Source organism: Fukomys damarensis, unplaced genomic scaffold, assembly GCF_012274545.1.
Source record: "Fukomys damarensis isolate Sample0158 unplaced genomic scaffold, DMR_v1.0_HiC HiC_scaffold_16, whole genome shotgun sequence".
In the NCBI taxonomy this organism is placed as follows: domain Eukaryota; kingdom Metazoa; phylum Chordata; class Mammalia; order Rodentia; family Bathyergidae; genus Fukomys; species Fukomys damarensis.
The window spans coordinates 53225866-53248132 of NW_022900928.1; the positions used below are offsets into that span (position 1 = coordinate 53225866).

A 22267-nucleotide genomic window follows, 5' to 3' on the forward strand; every position below is an offset into this window, starting at 1 on the left:
ATATATATATATCCTATTTCTAATCTCACTGAAATACAACTTTTGATTCCATAAAACGTTGTCTATCTCCAGGGTTGGTATCCTTCACTTTTTAAAATTGTCTGAGCATCATGTTTTAACTTTTATTGTATTGACACTACACTATTAATTATACCATACATACAGCTACATGGATATCTTTATATGTTACATATAAATCTGACCATATGAATGTGTGTGCCTATACATATATATGCTAATATTGTCATGCATTCATGCATATATATGTTCATATGAATACATATAGACATATACATATACTATACATATATTCCTATATTTATTGAAATCACCATCGTATCTGCCATTATACCTAACAACAAATGAGCAGGTAATATTTGTAAGATGAATCTACAGGCCTTCTAGACTGAGTTCTTGTATCATCAAATTTCTAAGTTTTTGATACGGCTAAACGAGAGTATGAGATGTAAATAATCATGCTTTAGACAATGCGACAGCCTTAAGAAATTCTTTGCAAACAGAATGAGAGTGTTCAAAAAGTATTTGTTATTCCCCTAAAATCCTCTACAGAAGGCAGTCTATTCATAATTCACTGCTATGTGGCCAAGGCTTTCTGTGTTATCCAACATCATGGTGCATCAAAGAACAATGGCTCTTCCAAGGCACTGCACCTCCACCTGCACTCAGGGTGCATTAAGTCAGGCCAGGAAGTCATTCTGAAAAGTGCAGGGGATGTTCTAGGGAAGAAGGCAGTCACTGAAAGCAGTATGCCCCTGAGGTATTCTCCATGGTTCACTAAGAGATGATTCCCTGCTTATTTTTAGGGAACTGAAGAGATGTTCTTTCTGTCCTGAATTATTAAGCTATATAAGAAACAGGATATCAGCATTACTATTTTGTAAGACAAACATTTTTTTTCCTCTATTAAATATGTGATTTGAAAGATCTAGCTGGGCATGCTACTGCATGTCCTAGTACTCTTGGAGGCTGAGGCAAGAGGATTGAAAGTTCAAACTCAGACTGGGTAAGTTGGCAACTTAGTAAAACCATCTCAAATTTAAAAAGAAAAAGTTTTTAAAGGACAAGGGATGTAGCTCAGTGAAAAGATCCTGGGTTCATTCACTAGTGCTCTTTTATCCCCCCACAAGAAAAAAAGATCTGGTATATTTTTACATTTTTTGAGGAAGGAGTTGTTTAATTTTGATAGAAAGCTATAATTTCCTCTTTATTATAAGGAACACCTTAATACCAGGAATTGTTTGCTGGACCTGTTTTAGAAAATCATTTGGACATTGATATCTATATATGTCTAGCATATGCATTGCTGAACATGCTAAAGAGGAGTGGATATGAATTACAAAGGGATCTAGAGCCAACACTTGTAGAATAAAGCAGAAACCCTGTGTTTTTGAAATTATTTGATTTTTGTCCTCCATGACAATATGAATTCCAATGGGTGAAGGTTGTGTTTAACTTACTTATGTCAATCTTCAGAGGCAGTACTTACTTAAAGTAACCCAAACTCTTTGGAGAAGACTTAAAATTTCCTTGGTTTTAGCAAGGAGGTGTTGCAGAAGGAACTGGCAAGTGACATGCACACAGAGATGAGCTGAATCGAAGTAAAATAAAACAATTTATTCTGTGAGCAAAGGGTCGATTGCACTCAAAAAGGCAGTGCCAGTGATCGACTCTTTACTGGCAAAATAAACTTTTTATTTTACTTCCATTCAGCTTGTCTCTATGTGCGTGTCACTTGCCAATTCCTTCTGCAACAGAGGCTCCTCCTCAATGTTACCTCACCCCTCTTTTTCTCACAACGTTCAGCTCTAGTGCATTTCATTTACCAGCCTTGAGATTCTCCAGACCAAACAGGCTACGTTAGGGTGGAAAATCATGTCTCTTGTACTACTTAGCAGATAAAATGCCTGGTAGATAGTAAGTATTCAGTAAATGACTAATGAATCAAACACAACTCTCTTTAAAGCCCTGCTTAAAGTCCAGAAAAGGATTTACACTTTTTTCCTTGGTTCCATGGTAAAAAGAGTTCTCTGTTTTTCAAATCCAGTTGAAATTATTTAAAATAGGTTGTTTTTGTCCTTTTCCTTAAGATTAGTTTGCACTGTTTTTAGGCACTAACAGAAGTTTTGATTGGCAAGTGAGGAATTAATTTCAACCGAGTTTTTGAATGTATTTAGATTCATGTTTTATATACAGAAAACAGATTTCTAAAAAGTCAAACATACTATAAACAAGCTTTGGAAGTGGAACACTGGAGGCTAAGATTATAAATAACAGTGACAACAAAAATGAAAAACCATAAATTCTCAACTCTTATCATTGCTTTTTATTAAAAGTTAAAAGTAACATGGCTGGGGATTTAGCTCAGTGGCACTGTGCCTGCCTTGAAAACACAAGGTTCTGAGTTCAGTCCCTGGTACCAAAAAAAAAAAAAAAGAAGTTAAAAATTACAGCCATTATATTTACTACACAAAAGTACAAATTAAATACAACTTTGAGGTTTGCAGAATAAGGTGAGACTCAACCAATAAGGTGCTTTTAAAGCCGCTTTAAGTCTTCTCTGATCTCTACTGAGACTGGCAATTATCATACCTACTGACAAACAAAGACATCTGCAAGAGTGTAGAGAGAGCAAGAGATGAAAAGTGAGAAAGCATTCATTTAAGTCCTGACTTTGCTCTGTGCCATGGTTTATTGTCTGACCATAAATAAGAAAATGAACTTGGTTGACTCTAAGAAGCTTTCCAGTGCTAGAACTTGATATAAATGCATTGGAATCATAGTTGTTACTACCATTCATAGGAAGATATAATTTCTGTCATTTAATATTTACTCATATATGTATAAACATGAGATACCCTACTTAAAGCACAACTTAATAAAGGTATCTAGGTGCCCTATCATTTATAAAATGCTGTTTCCCAGACATTGTACATGTTTTACATACAGTAAGAATTTAATATTCACATTCACCTTATAACATGGGTAGTTTTGTTATTGATGTCATTTATTCTGAGTCCAAGAGGGGTTGAATAATTTCCCAAAAATAGACTACTAGCAAGCAGTAGGGGCAGCATACCAACTGAGGTCTTGTTACCCTTGATCATTATTCCATGCAGTCTTTCATCAGGTTAGAATTTCTTTACAAGTTAATGAATTTCACTAAGCTCTGCTGATATAAATTGGATGCTACATGAAACAATGCATGTACTTATTTAAGACATTATTTTCCAAACACACAATGGTAACCCTCTTCTTTAACATAGCTGACACAGTACTGGATTGATTAAAACGTCAATTAAAATGAGGCACTTTGCATTTTATTACAGGGTAAGATATAAATCTAAATTCCTGTGGCTGAGTTCTGATGAGGTACATAGGCCTTTGGTTTGAGTGTGTCCCAGGCTAATAAAATTCTTTCTAATTATGCTTACATAAGCTATAGCCATAAGTTATCCATAAATCTAACTTTTCTCTTTTGAGAGTATGTAAAAACATAAAGATAGCTGTGGAGCAATTTATATATGAAGCTCCTTTAGCCTTTTAAGGTTCATTTTACTTTATTTTCACTCTTTGTAGAACAGTTCAAGTGTCTCACTTGTACAAAGCATTATGGACTGAATTAGGACTCCCCACAACTCAGATGAAAGTTTGACCCCTACCCCATCTCTCAGTGTGAATGTATCTGGAGACAGGACTTTTGGAGAGGTAAATAATGTTAAATAAGTCTCATAAGGGTAGGGCTCTGATCAGAGAGTATGAGTGTCCTTATGTAAAGAAGAGAAACCATTGACATCCCTTCTCTGTAGGTTCAAAGAGGAAAGACAACATGAGGTTACAGAGGAAGGCAACCATTTTTAATCAGGAATAGTGGCCTCATAAGAAAATGAACCGAATGACAAATTGATCTTGAAATTCCAAGTCTCCAGAACTGTGAGAAATACATTTCTGTTGTTTTAAGTCACCAAGTCTGAGGTATTCTCTTATGGCAATACAAGTAGACTAATGCACTAACCTTTTAAAGCAACTCACCATTGAAGTTTAGATAAAGCATTCAATTAAATATTTACAAAGACGTTTTCTTTTTTTTAACCTTAATATTTTGCTGAGTCACATACTATTTAATCAAGTTATATAACTGTACAATTGGCAGACATGTTTGGGAAAGAATGCAACAGACTTTTGGAATATACATCTTGATGGTGAACAGAAATGTGTACCATGAAACTATCACAGGAGCACTGAAATTACTGTGGGCATTGGACACATAAAATGTTTTATTAGTCTAGACAATGTGGTTAATCCAGCTCTTGAGGTAACAGAGCTGCTGCATTGATTTGTTCATCACAGTGTCTATTTTTACTTGTTTCCACATTTCTTCAGAGCAAACCGCAAATGAGAATCTAAGTACCTTACTACAGGAAAAATTATAGATTTTGCGGCATTTAACACATATAATATGGGTGCTTTCTTTTATAAAAGGATGTGAAATTATGAATATAGATTCTGAGGACAGACAGATAAATTCACTTCACTTTAATAAAAATGGTTACTGACTTTAAAAAAAATAATAAAGTTAGGCAACAGAGCTTTGTAAAGGGCTACACAAGGAAGAGGACCCGAAGCTTAAGCCTTATTAGCTGCTCAATTTGAACTTCAATTGAATTATATTATGCTGATTTCATTTAATAATTCAGTTCATTTTTACTGGGTATCTCCTTGACACCAGCCAGGGAAAAAAGGAAAAAAAGTCTCTATCCTTAAAGAGTTTGTACTCTTGGGGAAAGATAGATCTTAAACATAAAAATAAATGATAGAGTTTCAGGTAGAAATAAATGCAAATGGCACACACCCGGCACTAGGGTACACTAAAAATGTGACTGTTTCTAAAATCACTTCTTTGTTAAAAAATCAAATATGCTTTTGGAATAAAATGTTTTCAATAACACAAGAGTCATGCTGTATCCTGGCATACATAGAACTGTTGAAACTCCTGAAGGAATTTCTTCTTTAGCACAAGACTTTCTGATCTTGTGCAGTTGTTTTGAAAAATAGGTACATTATGTTGTGGTTTTTCATGTGATGAGACATCAGAATGTAGCACTTGGGTTAAGCTCTCCATAAATAGAAGTAAATTTTACATCACTGAAAGTTTTATAGGTTATCATTATTATAATGAGCCCTTTACAGAAAAAGAATTCAATGAGGTGTTTCTAAAGTGAAATAAGGAAAAATAAGATACTGCTACAAGTCAGTTTGATTAATAGATTTGCTTGCTCAAATTATAAATATATTGAAGGCGAGGTCAACAAAGAGCCAGTGAATAGCTTGGTACAGATATGATACTTAACAAAAGTAAGAATGGTTTAGATTTCTATAATAATCTTTATTGATCACTTTAATATTATAGACCACATAAGAAATCTAAATTTTTTAAATACATGTTTTCATAATATTAAATTTCCTAAGAATGACATGCTCTAAATGCATGCTAAGTAATCGAAAGAGATATGAATTACTTTTTAGCAAATATACACACAAATGGAAGAATGATTTTTCTCAAATCTTTTATTGACTAACCAGGAACAATTTTTAAATGGTCAAATGATTTAAAAAATTACCTAAATCAAATTAAGGTGGGAATGAAAAGAAACATCAATGTTGTCTAAAAGTTGTTCTTCCTATTCATATTAGAGAAATAAATTGCCAGCTTCTGTTTTCATAAGACATTTCTCCAATATCAGACTTTTGCATCTAATATAAAAATCAACTGTGCTAGCTGATTGTGTTTATTAGGTGATTATAAAGTTTTTTTTTAAATTTTGAAGAAAATGTGAAAGTAACCAGAAATGATAACCACACTGATGTTGACACAATAGTAATATCTAAATATAAACCATGTAAAACATTTCCACATGGAATTGTTGATCTTCCTTAAAAGGGTCTTTGTTGACCTCAACACATGGAAACAACAAAACAGAAAATACATTTTAAAATTATAATAGTTTCTTCTTAATATTCAAAATAGATCAATAACTCAAGTTAGTCTAAATTATTTTCATTTCCTAGAGCAGTGATGTCCAGATTGGCAAAGGCTAACCACACTCAGCATTACACATTTGACAAGATCGGGCATGTTTAAGGTGGTAAGGCCACAGATGGTGGTACACATTTGAAATGTGACTAGTTTAGAATCAGATGTGCTGTAAGTGTAAAATTCATGGAATATTTCAAAGACTTTCTGCGATCAAAATAATGCTAAAAGAAATATCAATAATTTTAAAATATTTGACATTGATATAATATTTTCATATATATTGTATAACATAAAATATATTAAAGTTAATTTCATCCACTTTTGTTTTCTTTGGTTAATAAGAATTTTTAAATAAAGTTGGCTTAAATAATCTTTCTCTTGGACAATGCTGATCTAACAAGGTAAGAGCTATTTTCAATTTCAGATAAAAGTCAAGTTCAGAAATTCAGTAAAAGTCAAGTTCAGAAATTCAACTGGAATTTTCTGATTGTCTTATTCTTAAAATTATTAATAATTTTAATATTTGCAAATATTTGATCAAGATATATCTTTTCCTTGTTTTTTCTACCTAATATATAACTCATGTCATCATTCTTACACATACTACATTGCAACTATATATTCTGCACTAATAAGTAGATTCTTGAATGATTATCACATAATTAACAAAATAATTATCACGTCATTTTCAACAATTTCTAAACAGACTCTAGTATAGAAATGAACGCATAATGGATTCAAAATAAAACTTTATAAACAATAAACAAATGAATAGATACATGAGCCAACAAATGACTAAATGACCTAATGGGTTAAGAAAATTTTTAAAGAATCAACTATAATAAAATGAAATAGTTTACCTATCTCTTTCATCATCTGAGGTGTAGGTAAGATTTAGCCAGATTTTCCAAACTTTTCTGACTAGAGGTAGGAGAGAAACAAAGTTTGTTTTACTGCAGAATTCTAAGGGGTGGAGATGTAAATGGACCATTAAACTGTTAATATGGATTTACTGGGCAAGGAAATTTTATAAGTGCTTGAGAAATTGGGCTCAACAAACTAAGCAGTTCAGTTATTCATCTTTCATATGAAAAACCTAGTATTAGTTTCCTGTGGCTTCGGTAACAAATTATCACCACACTTTTATTCTCCTCTTACAGTCTGGAGAAGAACAGTTGATATCAATTTCTACAGCCCAAATCTAACTGTTGGCAAGGGAATGCTCATCTGGAGTCTCCAGGTGCTCTCCCAGCCTCTGGTTGCTGCTGGCATTTTTTGGCTTGTGGCCACATTCCTTATATTTCTGCCTGTTGGTCACGCTGCCCTCTCTTCTCTCTGAGTAATGTCTCCTGCTGCATCTTTCTTATTAGGATATTTTTGAATCCGCTTAGGGAGCATTCAGATATTACAGGATTATCTTCTCATCTCAAAACCCTGCACTAATTAAAAATTGCAAATTCTTTGCCATATAACATATCACTTACATCTTCCAGTACTTTAGGGCCATCATTATTATAGAACAGTACAAATCTCAATACATGGTTTCCAATCTGCCCTAAAACATTCACTAAAAATGGCCAGATTTGTATTCCATTTTAAAATCTGTATGAAATCTAGATGAACATAATGAGTTTTTTTATGTGATGCAATTATTGGTACGGTTGACATTTCTGGTTATTTAGAATTACTTTTCAGTATTTTAGAAGCACACCACAGGACTTAACTTTTATGGTCCCACACTTTTTTTTTCCCATATGGTCACTACTCTGCCTCATGTCTCCCTAGGATTTCAGAAGTCACAATATTCTAAGAGTATGACTTTTTACTTCTGCTATTATACTCATACTTTTGTTCCCCAAAATACATTTACTTTTGATAAACCCATTTACCTGGCAAGTAATGAGGAGCAGTCAACTAGTCCTGCCCAACTTTGGTCCTGTGTCCAAAGGAAACCTGTTAACCAACATCTTTGCAGATTCATTCATTATTTTCAGAGAGTAACTTTTAATTATTAAATAAATCTAAACTGGGTTTTCTTGGGCTTTATACATGCATACAAGCTGGCTGTGTGAAGAGTATAAAGAGTAAGACATCTAAATTAACATGTTTTAATAATACCTGAAGCATTGATATCACAATGTGTACGTTACTTGTACATTAATACTTGTACTACTTGTACATTAATGATAGATTCTCATTATTCTTGAATTTTTAAAAATTCCTATAAAATATGTTTCCTAGTTTAGTTTACATTCAGAAGAGAGGGAAAGAAAACATGATGCACAAAGGAATCTCCGTCTACTGCCATCAAGTATTTAAATATTCATACTGAATCTCACACATGAAAAAGTTAACCCCTAATGGGTTGTCCAATGAGCTCATATATTTGCTTTTATGATTCAGGAATATTTAAGATCAGAACACACAAAACAGAAAATCAAGAACATATAGTTAGACCACTTTTCTAGTCAATTTTAATAATAATACGACATTTGCCTCTCATCTTCAAATAATATTGTGCTTAGCAACAGCTAAACCACTAGTTTTCTTTTTCTCAACCAAACATAAGGGAAGGTGGTTTTTAGCTATAGTGTGATCAACAAGACAGAGTCATAAAATTAAGTTTTTTTTAAAAAAAATACAAAGTTCCTAGGTCATATAACTATGGCCCTCACATGGCACTTCCTTGCCTTGTATCTATTCACAAGCACATATTCTCCCTTGTGGAAAAGCATCAGGGCTAACCCAGCAAATGTTGTGCTTCAGGAATAACTGTTGCTGCTCAACTGCATGGAGAGAGCTCCATATGTAGTGAAATCATTTGTTGAATAAGTAGAATTTTTGTTTGTTGTAGCTTGGTTTGGCGAAAGTAGCAAGTTAAAGATCAAAACAATAGAAGGCCACTTTGTCTTTTCTTTAGCTATTTAGATAATCTATCACTACAATGTATTTAATCTACACTCTAAGTAGCTTTCCATTCATCCTAGTTTTTTTAATGTTTAAAAATCTTCTAATTCTATTTTTAATTTATCAATTAAGTTTTTACTACACAATATTTTATTACACTCAATAACAACTCTCTTATTCTCTGTAAAATAACACAGTATAAACATGCTTTTCCATAAAAAATCTATAAAACACAGTGAAGATATGTCAATTTTTCCTTAACCTTTTTACATTTATCATTCAGCTGACTCTTATGACATACTTCCTGATCCTTAATTTACTTTTATCTTCTTCTTTTGCAAACTTTTGCTAAGTATGTGAAAGTCCATGTAAAAGTATTCAAATACCAACACTTGTATATAAACCAGAAGGAATAAATTTTATCAGTGTTATGTGTGAGGTATTTTGATTTCTGTTTTTGCTTTTATTGAGATAGTTGATAATTCACATATTATTGCTATCAGCTCTAAGCTAAGTAAAGACGTTATGCTTATACCTGAGGTAGCAATCTAAAAATGTAATTAGGATTTTCAACAAGGTCTTTTGGAAATACATCACTGATTCTTTACCTCGCTGTTAATTGTTGTTATTGTTATTATTGTTGCTGCTACTGTTATTGTTGATTTTAGTGGTACTGATGGTAGATCCAAGGGCCTCAAGCAGGATAAGCCAGTGCTGTATGAATGAGCTACACATCAAGCCCTGAGCTACTGCTTATAATGAATATGAAAGTTCTTTGCCATATTATAAATACTTGAGAAATATGAGATATTATTTTCATGCAATCACAATCATGAATACCACTTACTTAAAAAAACATAATACATATTTAATTACTTCATGTTCACTGTGAAAGCATTTCATGCAAATATGTATTTCCCTCTTGCTTTTCACTCTCTGGCCTATAATATTATAGTCATTGGGCTGGTCTGGCCCAATGACCTGTCAAAAAAAGAAAACATTGATTGGTTGATTTACTGGTTTCAAGCTTTACTGAGTTTCTTCTAGGTGCCACCCAGTGAAATGCACAAGGAGGTTACTCTAACATACAGTCAGTTAGTGCACACATGTCAACAGATATCAGGTATAAAATAAATGAGTGCTATTGTACTTATTTCATGATAGAAATAGGAGGCAAAAAAGTAATAGATGATTCTGTTTGGGTAAGGATGGGAACTCAGCAAAGTGACTCAAAGTAGGGAAATTTCTGAATCTAAAGTGTAATGCTTAATCTGTATAATCACTGAGCAGCTGACCAAAAAAACAACTGTGATGTGTCTTGAACAGAAACAACAAAAGGATTAATACTATTGAGGGATTCACCACCACTGAAATAACTTAATATTTTTAAGAACAATTATTTGACACTATTACTTTCAGAGTTGGAGAGGGTAAGTACCAGTGAGATCACTCATTATAAACTTCAATCAGTAAAATAGAAGACCAAGTCTAAGGGCCCAGTAAAGAAGCAGAAGGAGAAAATGCACACCTAGGAGTTACAAGCACATAAGCAGCAATTAATGCTTTGGATAAAATAAGTTTTCCTAGGGACAATCAACAAGAATAGTGTGAAGAGAAGACAGAGGTTAGAGTTTAGGAAAACATACCAGTGTTTATGAGGCAGATAAGAAGACCCAAAAAGGCCCAGGCTATGAAAACATATACAAATAAATGGTGCTCAACAATGTTAAGTAAAAGGTCTATGTATGTATTAAGCAAATATTAAACAATGTCCATTTTTAAAACAATATGTTTTATCCACAGAATGTTGGAGCTGTAAGCCTTGCTAAGTTACAACATGACAGTACTTTTACATTTCAACTTTTTTATATTAACAGGATACCCAACATTGTAAAATCTTTCCTTTTTCACTTTTCATAACAGTCACAGGAAAAGACTGAAACATAAAATACATGTTTTAAGGCCTGCTATAATTTTGCTTCTCCAAAGAACCTGAAATGATTTTGTTAGATTTGCCTTTTTTTCAATCACTATTTCAAACCTGTCCTTTAGAAATAAAAAGACAAAGAAGGAGCAGTGTCCAGTCAAGGAAAGAGAATGTTTCAAGAAGAAACAGATCAGCTACAGGAGAGATCTGCACATATCCTTAGTGACCTCACCCAAAGTGGCTCAGCGGAGAACTGGAGATGATTTCAAACGGCAATGGGTACAAGAGATGAAAAGGAGTAGAGACACTGAGTTACGGTGAGACTGAGGTAGCTGATAAGATGAAACAGTGAGGAGGTATAGCAAAGCAACTTGTGCACGTTGTGGGAAAGCGTAAGGGATCTTGAACATACTTGGCTGAAGGGCTAGAGCCAATAAGAAGGGAAAGATTAAGGAGAGAACAGTAGGGGATCGTACAGATTCAAGTCATGGGGCTAATACAATCACCAAGAGGTGGAACCATGCAAAGGAGAGGAGCTAAGAGGACAACACACTCAGACACAGACTGCCCAGAAGGAAGCCTGATGTCTAGCGTATTGGCACCCCCATTTCTGACAAAGCAGTAAACACCAGATTTGCACTGACACAACTACATCAATCCTTGAAGCATGACCTTTGTTCAAATAGATTACTTAGGAGATAGAAATATACAGAAATTGATACAGATCTAAGTGTCTATCATACCATGAGCTGCTGCTAAACCAAGTTCTTTAATACTATAATTGTGCAGCTGCTTTTATTTTCTACTAAAGAGATAGGTTTTGCTTTTATCCCAGTTAAATTTCATCTTGACAGTTCAGCCCATCCCTTCAACCTAAGAACATATGGATTCTTTGCAAACTGCCGCCTGCAGGCTCACTGTCTGTTTTCGTAAACAAAGTTTTACAAACTTTTAAAAAGTTTTACAGCCATCTCTAGTTATATATCATTTCTATGGCTGCTTTTATGCCACAATGATAGAATTGTGTAGTAGCAACAGAGATCATATGTCCTAAAATGTCTAAAATATTTACTTTCTGGCCCTTAAAACCAGTCTGTCAATCTCCATATCTAATCCAACCTATTAACTTTCCAACTAAAATATACAGGGTTGGTATATGTATTTTCTATGCCTTCATTCAATTTATTAAGGATTTAGAATCCAACAGGGTCTAATATAAAGTACCAATAAAAGTCCTGTTCACCTAGCTTTTGAATAATACAAATCTGTTAGTTGCCAGGAGGATCGATACTAATATTTTATTATCACTCAAGCTATAATCATTCTTTTCAATGGATTTTTTTTGTAATAGATACTCTCACTTTACTGGTTGAATTCCATTTTATTTTTAAGCTAATACCACTTCTAGCCTATGAACCTGGTAAACCTATTGAATGCATAATATAAACTTTTCTTTATGACCCAACTACATAATTTTAAAAATCATCATCTTTTGGGTTATAACAATTTCCTAGAGAGATATGGAAAAAGGTTGGAATTATTTTCACTTTATTCAATTAGAAGCCTAAGCCTGCTGTTCTTGCTTAGGTCTCATGAAAAATTTCCAAGGCCTAGAAACGTAAGAGAAGGCAAGAAAATCATTAGCTATCATTGTAAAATGTTAATTGTGTGAATAGCTCAAACCAATTTTCTTCTCTAATTCCATGCTCCTATTCAGCAATGGATATGGAAACCATGTGAGCAAGTATGATGGCATTGCATGGAAAGCAAAGACAAGCACTCAGTCTCTACTGCATGAACTTCATGAACTCATTTATATATAGTTACACTGACTTCTGCTTTTAAGTGAATTTGTTATTTATTGAATTATTCGGTTTTGTTTCTTTTTTTTAAATTTTTTTTTCAGCTTTAATTGAGTTTATTGGTACATTTTAGGGATACAGTATAATTACATTCATTGTTGGGATCTTGTACCTCTACATGACAAGTCTTGATTCTCATTTTTTCCCCTTACCTCTGCCTTCCCTTCACCCCCTCCGGTTTTTGTTTTCTAAGTTGCCAAATAGGTAGATAACACGAAAGCAGATTTCTTTGTTGCTTGTTAAATGTTTCAATGAAATGCTTAATCTGTCAGCATCTTCTCATACTAGATGTGAAAAGGCTTGTTCAGAACCAACACAGTACACTGAACCCTGCTCATAGCATAGACCCAGCAACTGTCCCTGAGCTCCTTCAGTCCCAAGAAAGATTTTAAAAATTAAGAATACTACTTTGTACATATCAACGATGATAGTACATCCTTGAAAATTGCCAAGAGAATGCATTTAAAGTGTTCTCACCACACACACATACACACACACACACACACCAAATGATTAGTATGTGAGGTTTATGTATGATAATTACCTTGATTTTACTATTCCACAATATGTATATATTTCAAAACCACATATTGCAAATGATAAATATATATGATTTTGAGCATTAATACTTTGAACTAATCCTTTCAAGTTAAAAGCAAAACACTATATTGAAAACTATCCATTTTCACAATCACTCTATAAAAGTGTTCAAGTAAATTTTTTAAAAAAACCCTAAAATCTGAGAAAATTACTCCCCGTGATAAAAGATAGTTCACATGCTGGTGATATGGTACTTCCACAGACCTCTTCACATCTTATATATACAGAAATCACTCAACTACATAACCTCACAAATCACGCAAGGACATATTATAATCTATCAATATTAAAGCTAACATATTTATGTGAGCATAACAAGGTGAAGATAAGGAAAAGATATATTACTATATGCATCACCAATGATTGTAAAAAAAAAACAAAGCATGTTTAATTCTTGTTCTGAAAAACAATTCTCAGGAGAAATTATGTCTTCTTGTATGTGCACTGTAGTGTCCTGTAGGCTTATTCCTTTATTTATGATTTGCATTTGATCTGGAAATACTATAGGGAATGCAGAACATTTTTGCTGCAGCAGTTGTCTTGGATCCTTTCCTTTTTGCTACAGTATATATTAATCTTCTGTCATTTTGGCCCAAATTGTCCTTCATACAAAAATTATTTAATGTAATTTTTATATAATTGTCTTATTTTATATAATTTTAATTATAAAATGCTGCCTTTCCAATTGTACTAATTCTGAAATTAAACATTTAAAATAATTCAAAGTACTGTCAAATAGTATAGAGATTACTGTCACCCTTTACATTTTCTCATTGGGACCTCAGATACAATTAACAAAATAAATATCTGCCATGCTAAACTGCAGACAATCATTGGATGAAAGGAGCCCAGGACTATCATGAGGCAGTAGGTATATAATATTTGGAGAATTCTGGACTAGGAAAATTAGCCATGTCCTCCACTAACAACTGACAATGAAGTAATTCAATCTGTACATGACCCAAAGGCAGAGGGTAGTAGTGATACTGGGCTGGATCACAGTCCTAGCCTGGCTCCCTTCTCAGGAACATCATCATAGAGCAATCAAGCACAGATGGCACCATGTCTGTTTCCCAGTCAGATCTCAATGGCTTTCTCTTGTCCTCATCATGATAGCCAAATCTCTTCACTCCACTTCCCAGATCTTTTACTAATGGACATTTGCTTACCTGAATTCTCACCTCCAAATCTTGCCAAGTATCATTCTGTTCACTGGGAAACTCCAGCCACCCTCCTCCATTGTTCCCAATTTCATAACTCCTGTTCATCTTTCATTTCTTGGCTTATATGCTATTTCTCCAAGAAGCCTTTCCAATCTCTGAAGTCTCCATTAGATGCCCCTTGTGAATTCCTATAATTCAGTGCCCATGAAAGGGCCTTTTACATTGGACAGAGCTTTCACACTTCAACTGTGAAATACCTCTTTTTCAAATAAAAATCTGTGATGAACTCAAATACAGTATGTAAAACAGAAGCATGGAGATAAATTTGGAGTTATTGTGTTGAAAAAGGGGTAGAGAACCTGAAGCTAATGTAAACAGCCTCCTTATTCCTTTTAAGGCAATTCTGTAGATTCTTGTGATTCTCCAGCATGCTTCAGAAAGTTAAGTGCAATACTTGGAACTAATTATTTGTCTATATTGTCCATTAGACCACAGCTTCAAGGATGGTAGGAACCATGTATATTTTGTTCATATTGTTCTGAACAACTGAGAATGTAGCACAAGGTATGGAAAATATTAGGAAAGCAAGAAATAATTCTCAAGAAGACTGCGATTTTTTTTTCTTTTTTTGGTACAGGGGATTAAACTGTGGTCCTTGTGTTTGCAAGGCAGACAGTGGAACCACTGAGCTAAATCCCCTGCCCCTCAAGTAAGTAACAAAGCAGGAGTCCCTAGCAGATTTCAGGCTAAAGAACTATTTGCGTTACTCTTTGTCTTTGGTGAACAGTCCAAATGAAATGATTTTAAAGAATGATTTTCAAAGGAAAACTATGGAAGAGATGAGTTACCTTAGATATTAATTCAACACTGTTCTAAAATCATCCTGATGCTTTGTGAATGTAAATATCTAAATGACATGGAATATATGAGTTTTCTATTGTAATAAAAAGATTTCATTAAGGTATTCAGGAACTGACTTTTTAAGTAATCAGATCATTTAAACAAAGAAAATTCAAGAGTAAGTTCTAGAAGAAAGGTCATGAGCATTATTACTCAGCTTTCAAGCACGAAGGGATATACACCTTCTAGACTCATAGTAATTAGGCCCTGTGACCACATATGTTCAGAGTCCTGTGTAACAGCATGATCAGCGTTCTTGCTATTCAGAAGAGATGAATAACTATGTGCGCTCTACTCCATTGTTAAATAGTTTTACTTTCATTCACTGAAAAGGAAGATCCTATGGACAAAAACCCTTCATTCAGAGACTTTACAATGGCCAGTACTGTAACTCACAACCTGTTGTCTCACTGCACAATATCCAGACACCTACTTAAACCCTCCTCTCTAAAAGAATTTCAATTAAATATTGTCCATTATTACAAGTCAATGCCATGTCAAATTTTAAAAATGTGTAATCAAGGCTACACTTTATAAGATTATGAATCATTAGCACCCTTAGAATTGAACACAAATTATAAATACAAAAGAACAGGAGATTCAGACATTAATCTGATTCTAAACTTTCAGATATTTAAAAATAATTTGTTTATATTATCCTGTTTTGTTGCCTTCCCTTTAATTTCTGATCTTGGCAACAAAGACAATGCACTATAATCAATTATAACAAAAGAATGCCATAGTATTTAAGAAATAAGCTTGACTGCTCTAAAATCTAAGACAACACAATTATTAAAACTACAGGTCTGTTGTAATAGGATGTAAATGACAGCTCAGTTAGCCCAGGGATGGCGAACCTCTTTGAGTTTTCAATGATGCAAACAGCCTGCTGTGGCACGCGTGCCATAGGCTCGTCACCAATGAGTTAGCCTCTAAGTAAGGACAACCTAAAAGAGAGTTGGCTGGATTAAAAGAAACTAGCAAATGAAGAGCTAATTTAAGTCATGGAGCTAGTTAGACTTAAAAATGTAAAAAGCCAAATAACAAAAATAAAAGTTAAAGTACAAATAGATAGATAAAGACTCTTCCTCCCAGGAAGAAATATGCCAAGTTACACAGAGTGTGCTAAGTTAGTCAACAGTTACTCACTAATATCTGGGCTGGAATAATTTAGAAAGCAGAGTTCACGGTTTCCAGCTAAGTAATTGATTTTTTTAAATTCTACAAATCCTCCCACACTCTACTTATCTATTTAAGGCCAAAACAAAGAAAGCACGTCAGCAATTCCACTTCTGGAGTCTCTTTCTAGTGGGTATCTACTAAGAGCTATTTTCTTCTTATTTCCAAACAACACTTTCCTAACCTCCTTTTTCTGTTTGTGATTTCACTCTTAAACTTCATGAGAAGCCCAGATTTATAAAAAATTGATTGCTTCACTATCACTAGATAATGGTAATAGGTAACTCGAGTATTTTTAAATTAACTATAGAGGACTAAATCCAGAATCATTTATCAGCAACACCTATACTTTCAGAAAGCAACAAAAATACAAGAAAATGAAGAATACACTTGTATTTTAAACCCTCAATCAGGAAGTTCCATCTAGTTAAACTTTTTAAATAAGTAACTTTGTCAGTTAATTACTATCTTTATACTTATTGATCTGCACCGTGAGCAGCTAATCGTCACCACTTTTTGTCAAAATCACCAACTGTAGAGGAACTAAAATAAGAATATGTGGCCACTATTGTTAAGTTAATATTTTTCTTTGTGCTCAGAAATGAGTATCAAATAAATCAATTTATTATAATAAATATGATAAAAGGAAATAGTAATACTTCCATTTATGAATGTTTTTTGTTCAGAAACAATTCAATTCTCAAACAAACACGTTCAACAAAATTTTGCTTTCATTCACAAACTCCACATTGGGTGACAAATACAACTGCAGCTGTCTTTCCTAAAATAGTAAACCAAATTAAGTTTGTGAACTGAGGTTCCACTCTATAGGTATTCGATAAAGTTCTTCAAATTATTATATTTTAATCTTTCTTATCTATAGAAGCTTGAGTCCTCCTGGAGACAGGGACCAAATTTAAGTATCCTCCTTTATTGGACCACTTTGAGCCATTCTGTAGATGGAAGGGGTGTGGCGATAACCTACAGAACAAGAACAGATTGTGGTGGAGAGTTCTGGAAGGCCTGAACATGACAGCAAACCATCCTCCTGTGATTATAGAAGGAGACTGTCACTTACAACCCTAACACTATGTATCTCCCTGTCACTTCTTAGTTCCAGTTATCTGAAACTTAGGCACAAATCAAAAACAAGTTTTCTGTATTCAGTGGGACAGAACTCAACATACCATACACCTTTTTACAGGACAACAGCCCTTATAGTTCCTTTTTGATCCCAACATCAGGCAGCAACTACTAGTGTGGACAGGAACAAATGGATGTTATCCAGTTACAGAGATACTTCCATTGTCAGATAATAATTTCTGCAACCCTCACTCAAGCGTCACAACAAATCTTTGCGATTTCCTACCATTTGTAATTTGAGAGTGGAATCTCCTAAAGGCTCTATATTCATGGTTGGAAAGCCTCTGTTTTCTATACTGCCTCTGAGTATATTCCACAGCCGAGTCCTCCTCAAGCTCATGGTGCAGTCCATGCCCTGCTCCAGATACAACTACTGTACCAAAATGCTTCATTCCTCTTCTTACTTACACGGATAATAGATCGATAGATAGACAGACAGAGAGACAGAAACAAATCACCCAGAGAGGACCTCTTCCGACTCTTCCATCTGTTATGAATGCCCACTCTTTGCCAGTTTCACGTCCAAAGGGTAAAGGCCTGACCAAGAAGTGGTGTAGACTGCAATTTTCTCCATTCTGGGTTGAAGATTACACCATTTTAAATCTGATAGTCAAAACAATAAGAATATTGTCTTCTTCAATGAGCCATTAGGGAATTATGGGAAAGAAAGCTGAAAATGTTTGAAACCTGAACAATAGTTTAACTAACTTAGTTATTACTTTCTGTCAGCTCAACTATTATCACTAGGATTTTCTAGGTGATATCTAGACCTTTCCCAAGAACGCTTATTCTTATTCTCTTACCAAAATTTCTGGCACTATTTCTCAACCTCTTTCAAGGTCCCCTCCATGAATCTTTTCAGACCCTTTTTTCCTAATCATCTTCCCTATGAAATATTAACATCACAGATACACTATTTCTGAGGAATACAAAGTATTATAATGTCTAAGACTTATTTACTTCCTATGGCTCAACCTCATCTCCTTAGGGGCATCGCTGACCATCTCTGAGAATGCATTTACATTCAAGAAATATCTGAAACTAAAATAAAGTTTATTTTAAAAAATAACAATAAGACAGAAACTTCAACAGGCAAGTACCCATGGTTAAACAAAATCAATTCTTAAAATAATTATCCTTCGCTCCCCTCTTCACATGCATGTTTCCATCTTTCTCTTCTGATTTTCAGTGAACATCTTTATGAAACTTTTATAAAGATTAAAGGCATGGTTTATTTTTTTTTAAATCTGCCATTTGAAAATGTCTCTAACAACATTAAGAGTGCTAATTCTTTTTAATCTACATAAAATGATTTTAAATATCTACCTTTTTCTCTTTCTCAGTCTTATTTCTAAAAGGAGACTGCTTTAAGGAAAATATCAAACAATTTGAACTAATCAAAATGTGTGGATGTGTACTTTTAGAGTAACTGAAAAACAGCTTTAGCTATTTATAAAGAAATATAAACACAGGGTAGCTTCCAATATTCTGATGAAACAAAGCATTTCACATATTAACTAGAGGGACATACAGAGTTTTAACAGTGAAAACTAAAGTGAAAATATTCCCTTCCAAAAGAAAAAATCTTTTGAGCTACATGACTTGATTTTAGTCAGAATCTCAGGTTAATAGGCATTGATTATATACTGTTCATGATCTGGCCTTGACTTCGTGTAACTGATACATGTACTTAGGAAACTAAGGATTACAAAATTATGGCTTTGAAATCATGCATTTTACTCTATGCAACTAAAAGCACATATAAAAGTACAAACTTTAGCAAGCCTAAAAAAATCAACTAGGAAAATATTTGTCTCTTATGGAAATATTATGGAGTAAAATAAACCATAAAAACTGATTGTAAGCCTAATCCTATTTTAATTTTAATAAGCAACTTTTGTGCTTTAAAACAGTTATCAAATGCAAGGACCCGAGTTCAATCCCCGGTACACAAACAAAACAACAACAAAAGTTATCAAAAATTCACTACTGGAATATTTTACATAAAACATTTACGGTATTAAACTGACTGCGGCTTCCCACACAACACATCTTACAGCTTCAGGATATTTGAGCACGCTGAAATCCAGTCTACTTGTCTCCAGAAAATATAACAAAGTTTGTTCTTGTTTTCTAGATAGGGTCTCATTATGCAGTTCAGGCTGGCCTTGAATTTGTGGAAATCCTCCTGCCTCAGCCTCCCAAGTGTTGGGATTACAGCCTCCCTAGTGCTGGGATTACCACGCCTGGCCAAAATTTCTATTTTCTTTTCAAGGTCCAAACATTTTTCAGTGAAGACTAAATTAAAGATATACTACCCCCAAAAAAACTGATTAGGGAACGAGGCGGCTCATACGAATTTATCTGAATAATAAAATGTTGCCAGCTCAAACAGTGAAAGCATTAAGATCAGTATTAATCTCCTTGGGGATGTGGGGGAACTTTATACAAGCAGGAGAGGGTGGTACTGCTGTAGGAAGAAACAAAACTTGTAGGTCCGTTCAGGTACAAAGCAGAAATAGCTGCAAATGTCTGGGAACATCAGCTGCAGGGAGCTATTCAAGGTTAAATCAACTTCAGATGTTGGTGGGAGCCCCAGAAAGTAAACAAACTCAACCTAGAGTCTTTAGGACCCCATGACCCAGGTGTTCCCCTGAATCAATAAAAACACTCGCATCATCTGGGGACTTTGTGGAAGACAGCTGTTTCAGGATAAGTACTCCTTGCAAACTGCTGGAAAGTCTCAGTGCAAGGAAACTGCCGCAGAAGCCAGGTCTCCCTGCGGTACACTGGAAACCTAGAAGCCCTTTTAGATTGTTTCTGACCCAAGTGAACTCCTCTGGGAAAATCACTTCTCTTAAAATAAACCGTATACGAACGAATTGTCACTCTGCTCCATCTTTGAGCACAATACTGATGTACAATTCCTTTCCCCCACGTAAGGAAGTAAATATCACCCAGACCGGGCCAGGCTTCTCTCCTCCATCTATCACAAATGGCTGATCTTTACTAGTTTCAACTTCAAAAGGTTAAGAGTTTGCCCAAGGGACGGCACAGCCTCCAACTTTCTCCAACTGTGAGATGAGGCGCCCCGAGATGGGCCACCTGACCCGTGCTATTTATTCCCCCGTGCACGCGCCCCAAACCGTCAATCTCCTTTGGGAGGGAGGGGTTCTCCTAGGACCGGGAACAGGCAGAAGTCACCACCCCAAACAACGCATTTGGTCCGAATTCTCGAGAAAGACTGGGGGTGGATGGTGACTACAACACAAGTGATCTTTCTTGATTAAAAAAAAAAAATGAGCCTCTTACCATCTCGCCTGTGATTGGCATTGCGAAAAGCTCTGATGGATGCGCTCTGCGGAATCGCGGAGGTGTCCCGACAGCTGCAGAAGTTTGCGCAGATTAGCGTGTAGACGAAGACGAGCCGGTGCATTTGGGATTAGAGACCTAGGAACAGTGTCGCTCCAAGAAAAGAACCCGGTTTCTACTCCGGGACTGACGCCGCGTCGCCTGCACTCTCGCTGCCTGCGCTCACCCAGCGCTGGCCTGGCAGCTGTGCTAATTGCTGAGCTTTCCCCAAACTTCCTGCATGCTGAACTTTAAGAGAGCCACGGGTGCCTCACTTCCTTGTGGTGCCGAGTTGATAAATGGTGACGGGACAAACAACAGGTTGGGGTTTGTTCGCCCCCTCCGGTGGCCAGCTGGTAGCAGCACAAGCTGCAGGGGGCGGGCGGCGCCCTGCTCAAACCGTAGCGCACCCTTCTCAAAAGCAGCCGAGCGCAGTGTCCTGGGCCAGACCTGCTCCGCCACTGAGCATGCCCAGTTTGAGAGCCAGGCAGGACTCTCGGCAGGACCCAGGGCTTTACTCTAGTTGGTGGGCCAGGAAGGTGGCGTGAGACAAAGTGGCTGGAAATAAGTGGGAGAGCGTAGAAGTCCGCAAGTTCTCCAGAAGTGATTAGTGCATTGACCTGAAAGCCACAGCTCTGGCCTTGGCGATAGTGATAGCAGCGGGATTGGGAAGGATGAGTTGGGAGTACTTATTTACTGTGGCCAAAATCAGATTCTGCAGACCCAACACTTCATTAGATGTACAGTGGAAAATGCAATAGCAAAGGAGCTGATTCTGCCTCCCTGCCAAAAAACACACACACACATGCCCTGTCAATGTGGCCATAGTTGAGTCAATCGTAATTTTTCAGAAGGAAAAAGAACCCATTCTTCCTGTCCGAAGAGCTGTGGTTGGGATGGTCCTATGCAGTGACATATTGCACAAGTGCAACAATAGGTCACCGAAGATGTTTCTCCATATCCTACCCAGATTATCTTTACAATGGAAAAAGACCTGTGAGCTTGACTCACACGAGGGCAATCTAGGTAAGCGGTGTGAGAACTCTGTTTTCCTTTGTCTTCACAGTTCCTTTAGAAAGAGGCACGAGCCATTCAGATCTTTGGGTTCCTCCCTTCCCTCAGTGCCCGAATTCTTAGCACTGCAGAGGAGCTGTCTTTAGGCTCCAGAAACCTCTGCACA

The 22267-nt window shown here is 35.4% G+C and overlaps 1 protein-coding gene across 4 annotated transcripts in view; it reads right to left on the reverse strand.

Moving 5' to 3' along the window:
* Nucleotides 1-21556, reverse strand: part of Pdgfd (platelet derived growth factor D) — a 250296-nt gene extending 228740 nt beyond the window's left edge. For all 4 annotated transcript variants that reach the window (XM_010642064.2, XM_019210350.2, XM_010642063.2 and 1 more), the window contains exon 1: nt 21049-21556. In XM_010642064.2, the coding sequence (XP_010640366.1) occupies nt 21049-21172 (124 nt within the window). In that variant the 5' untranslated portion in view covers nt 21173-21556. The remainder of the gene's footprint in view (nt 1-21048) is intronic.
* Between the last annotated feature and the right edge of the window lie 711 nt (nt 21557-22267).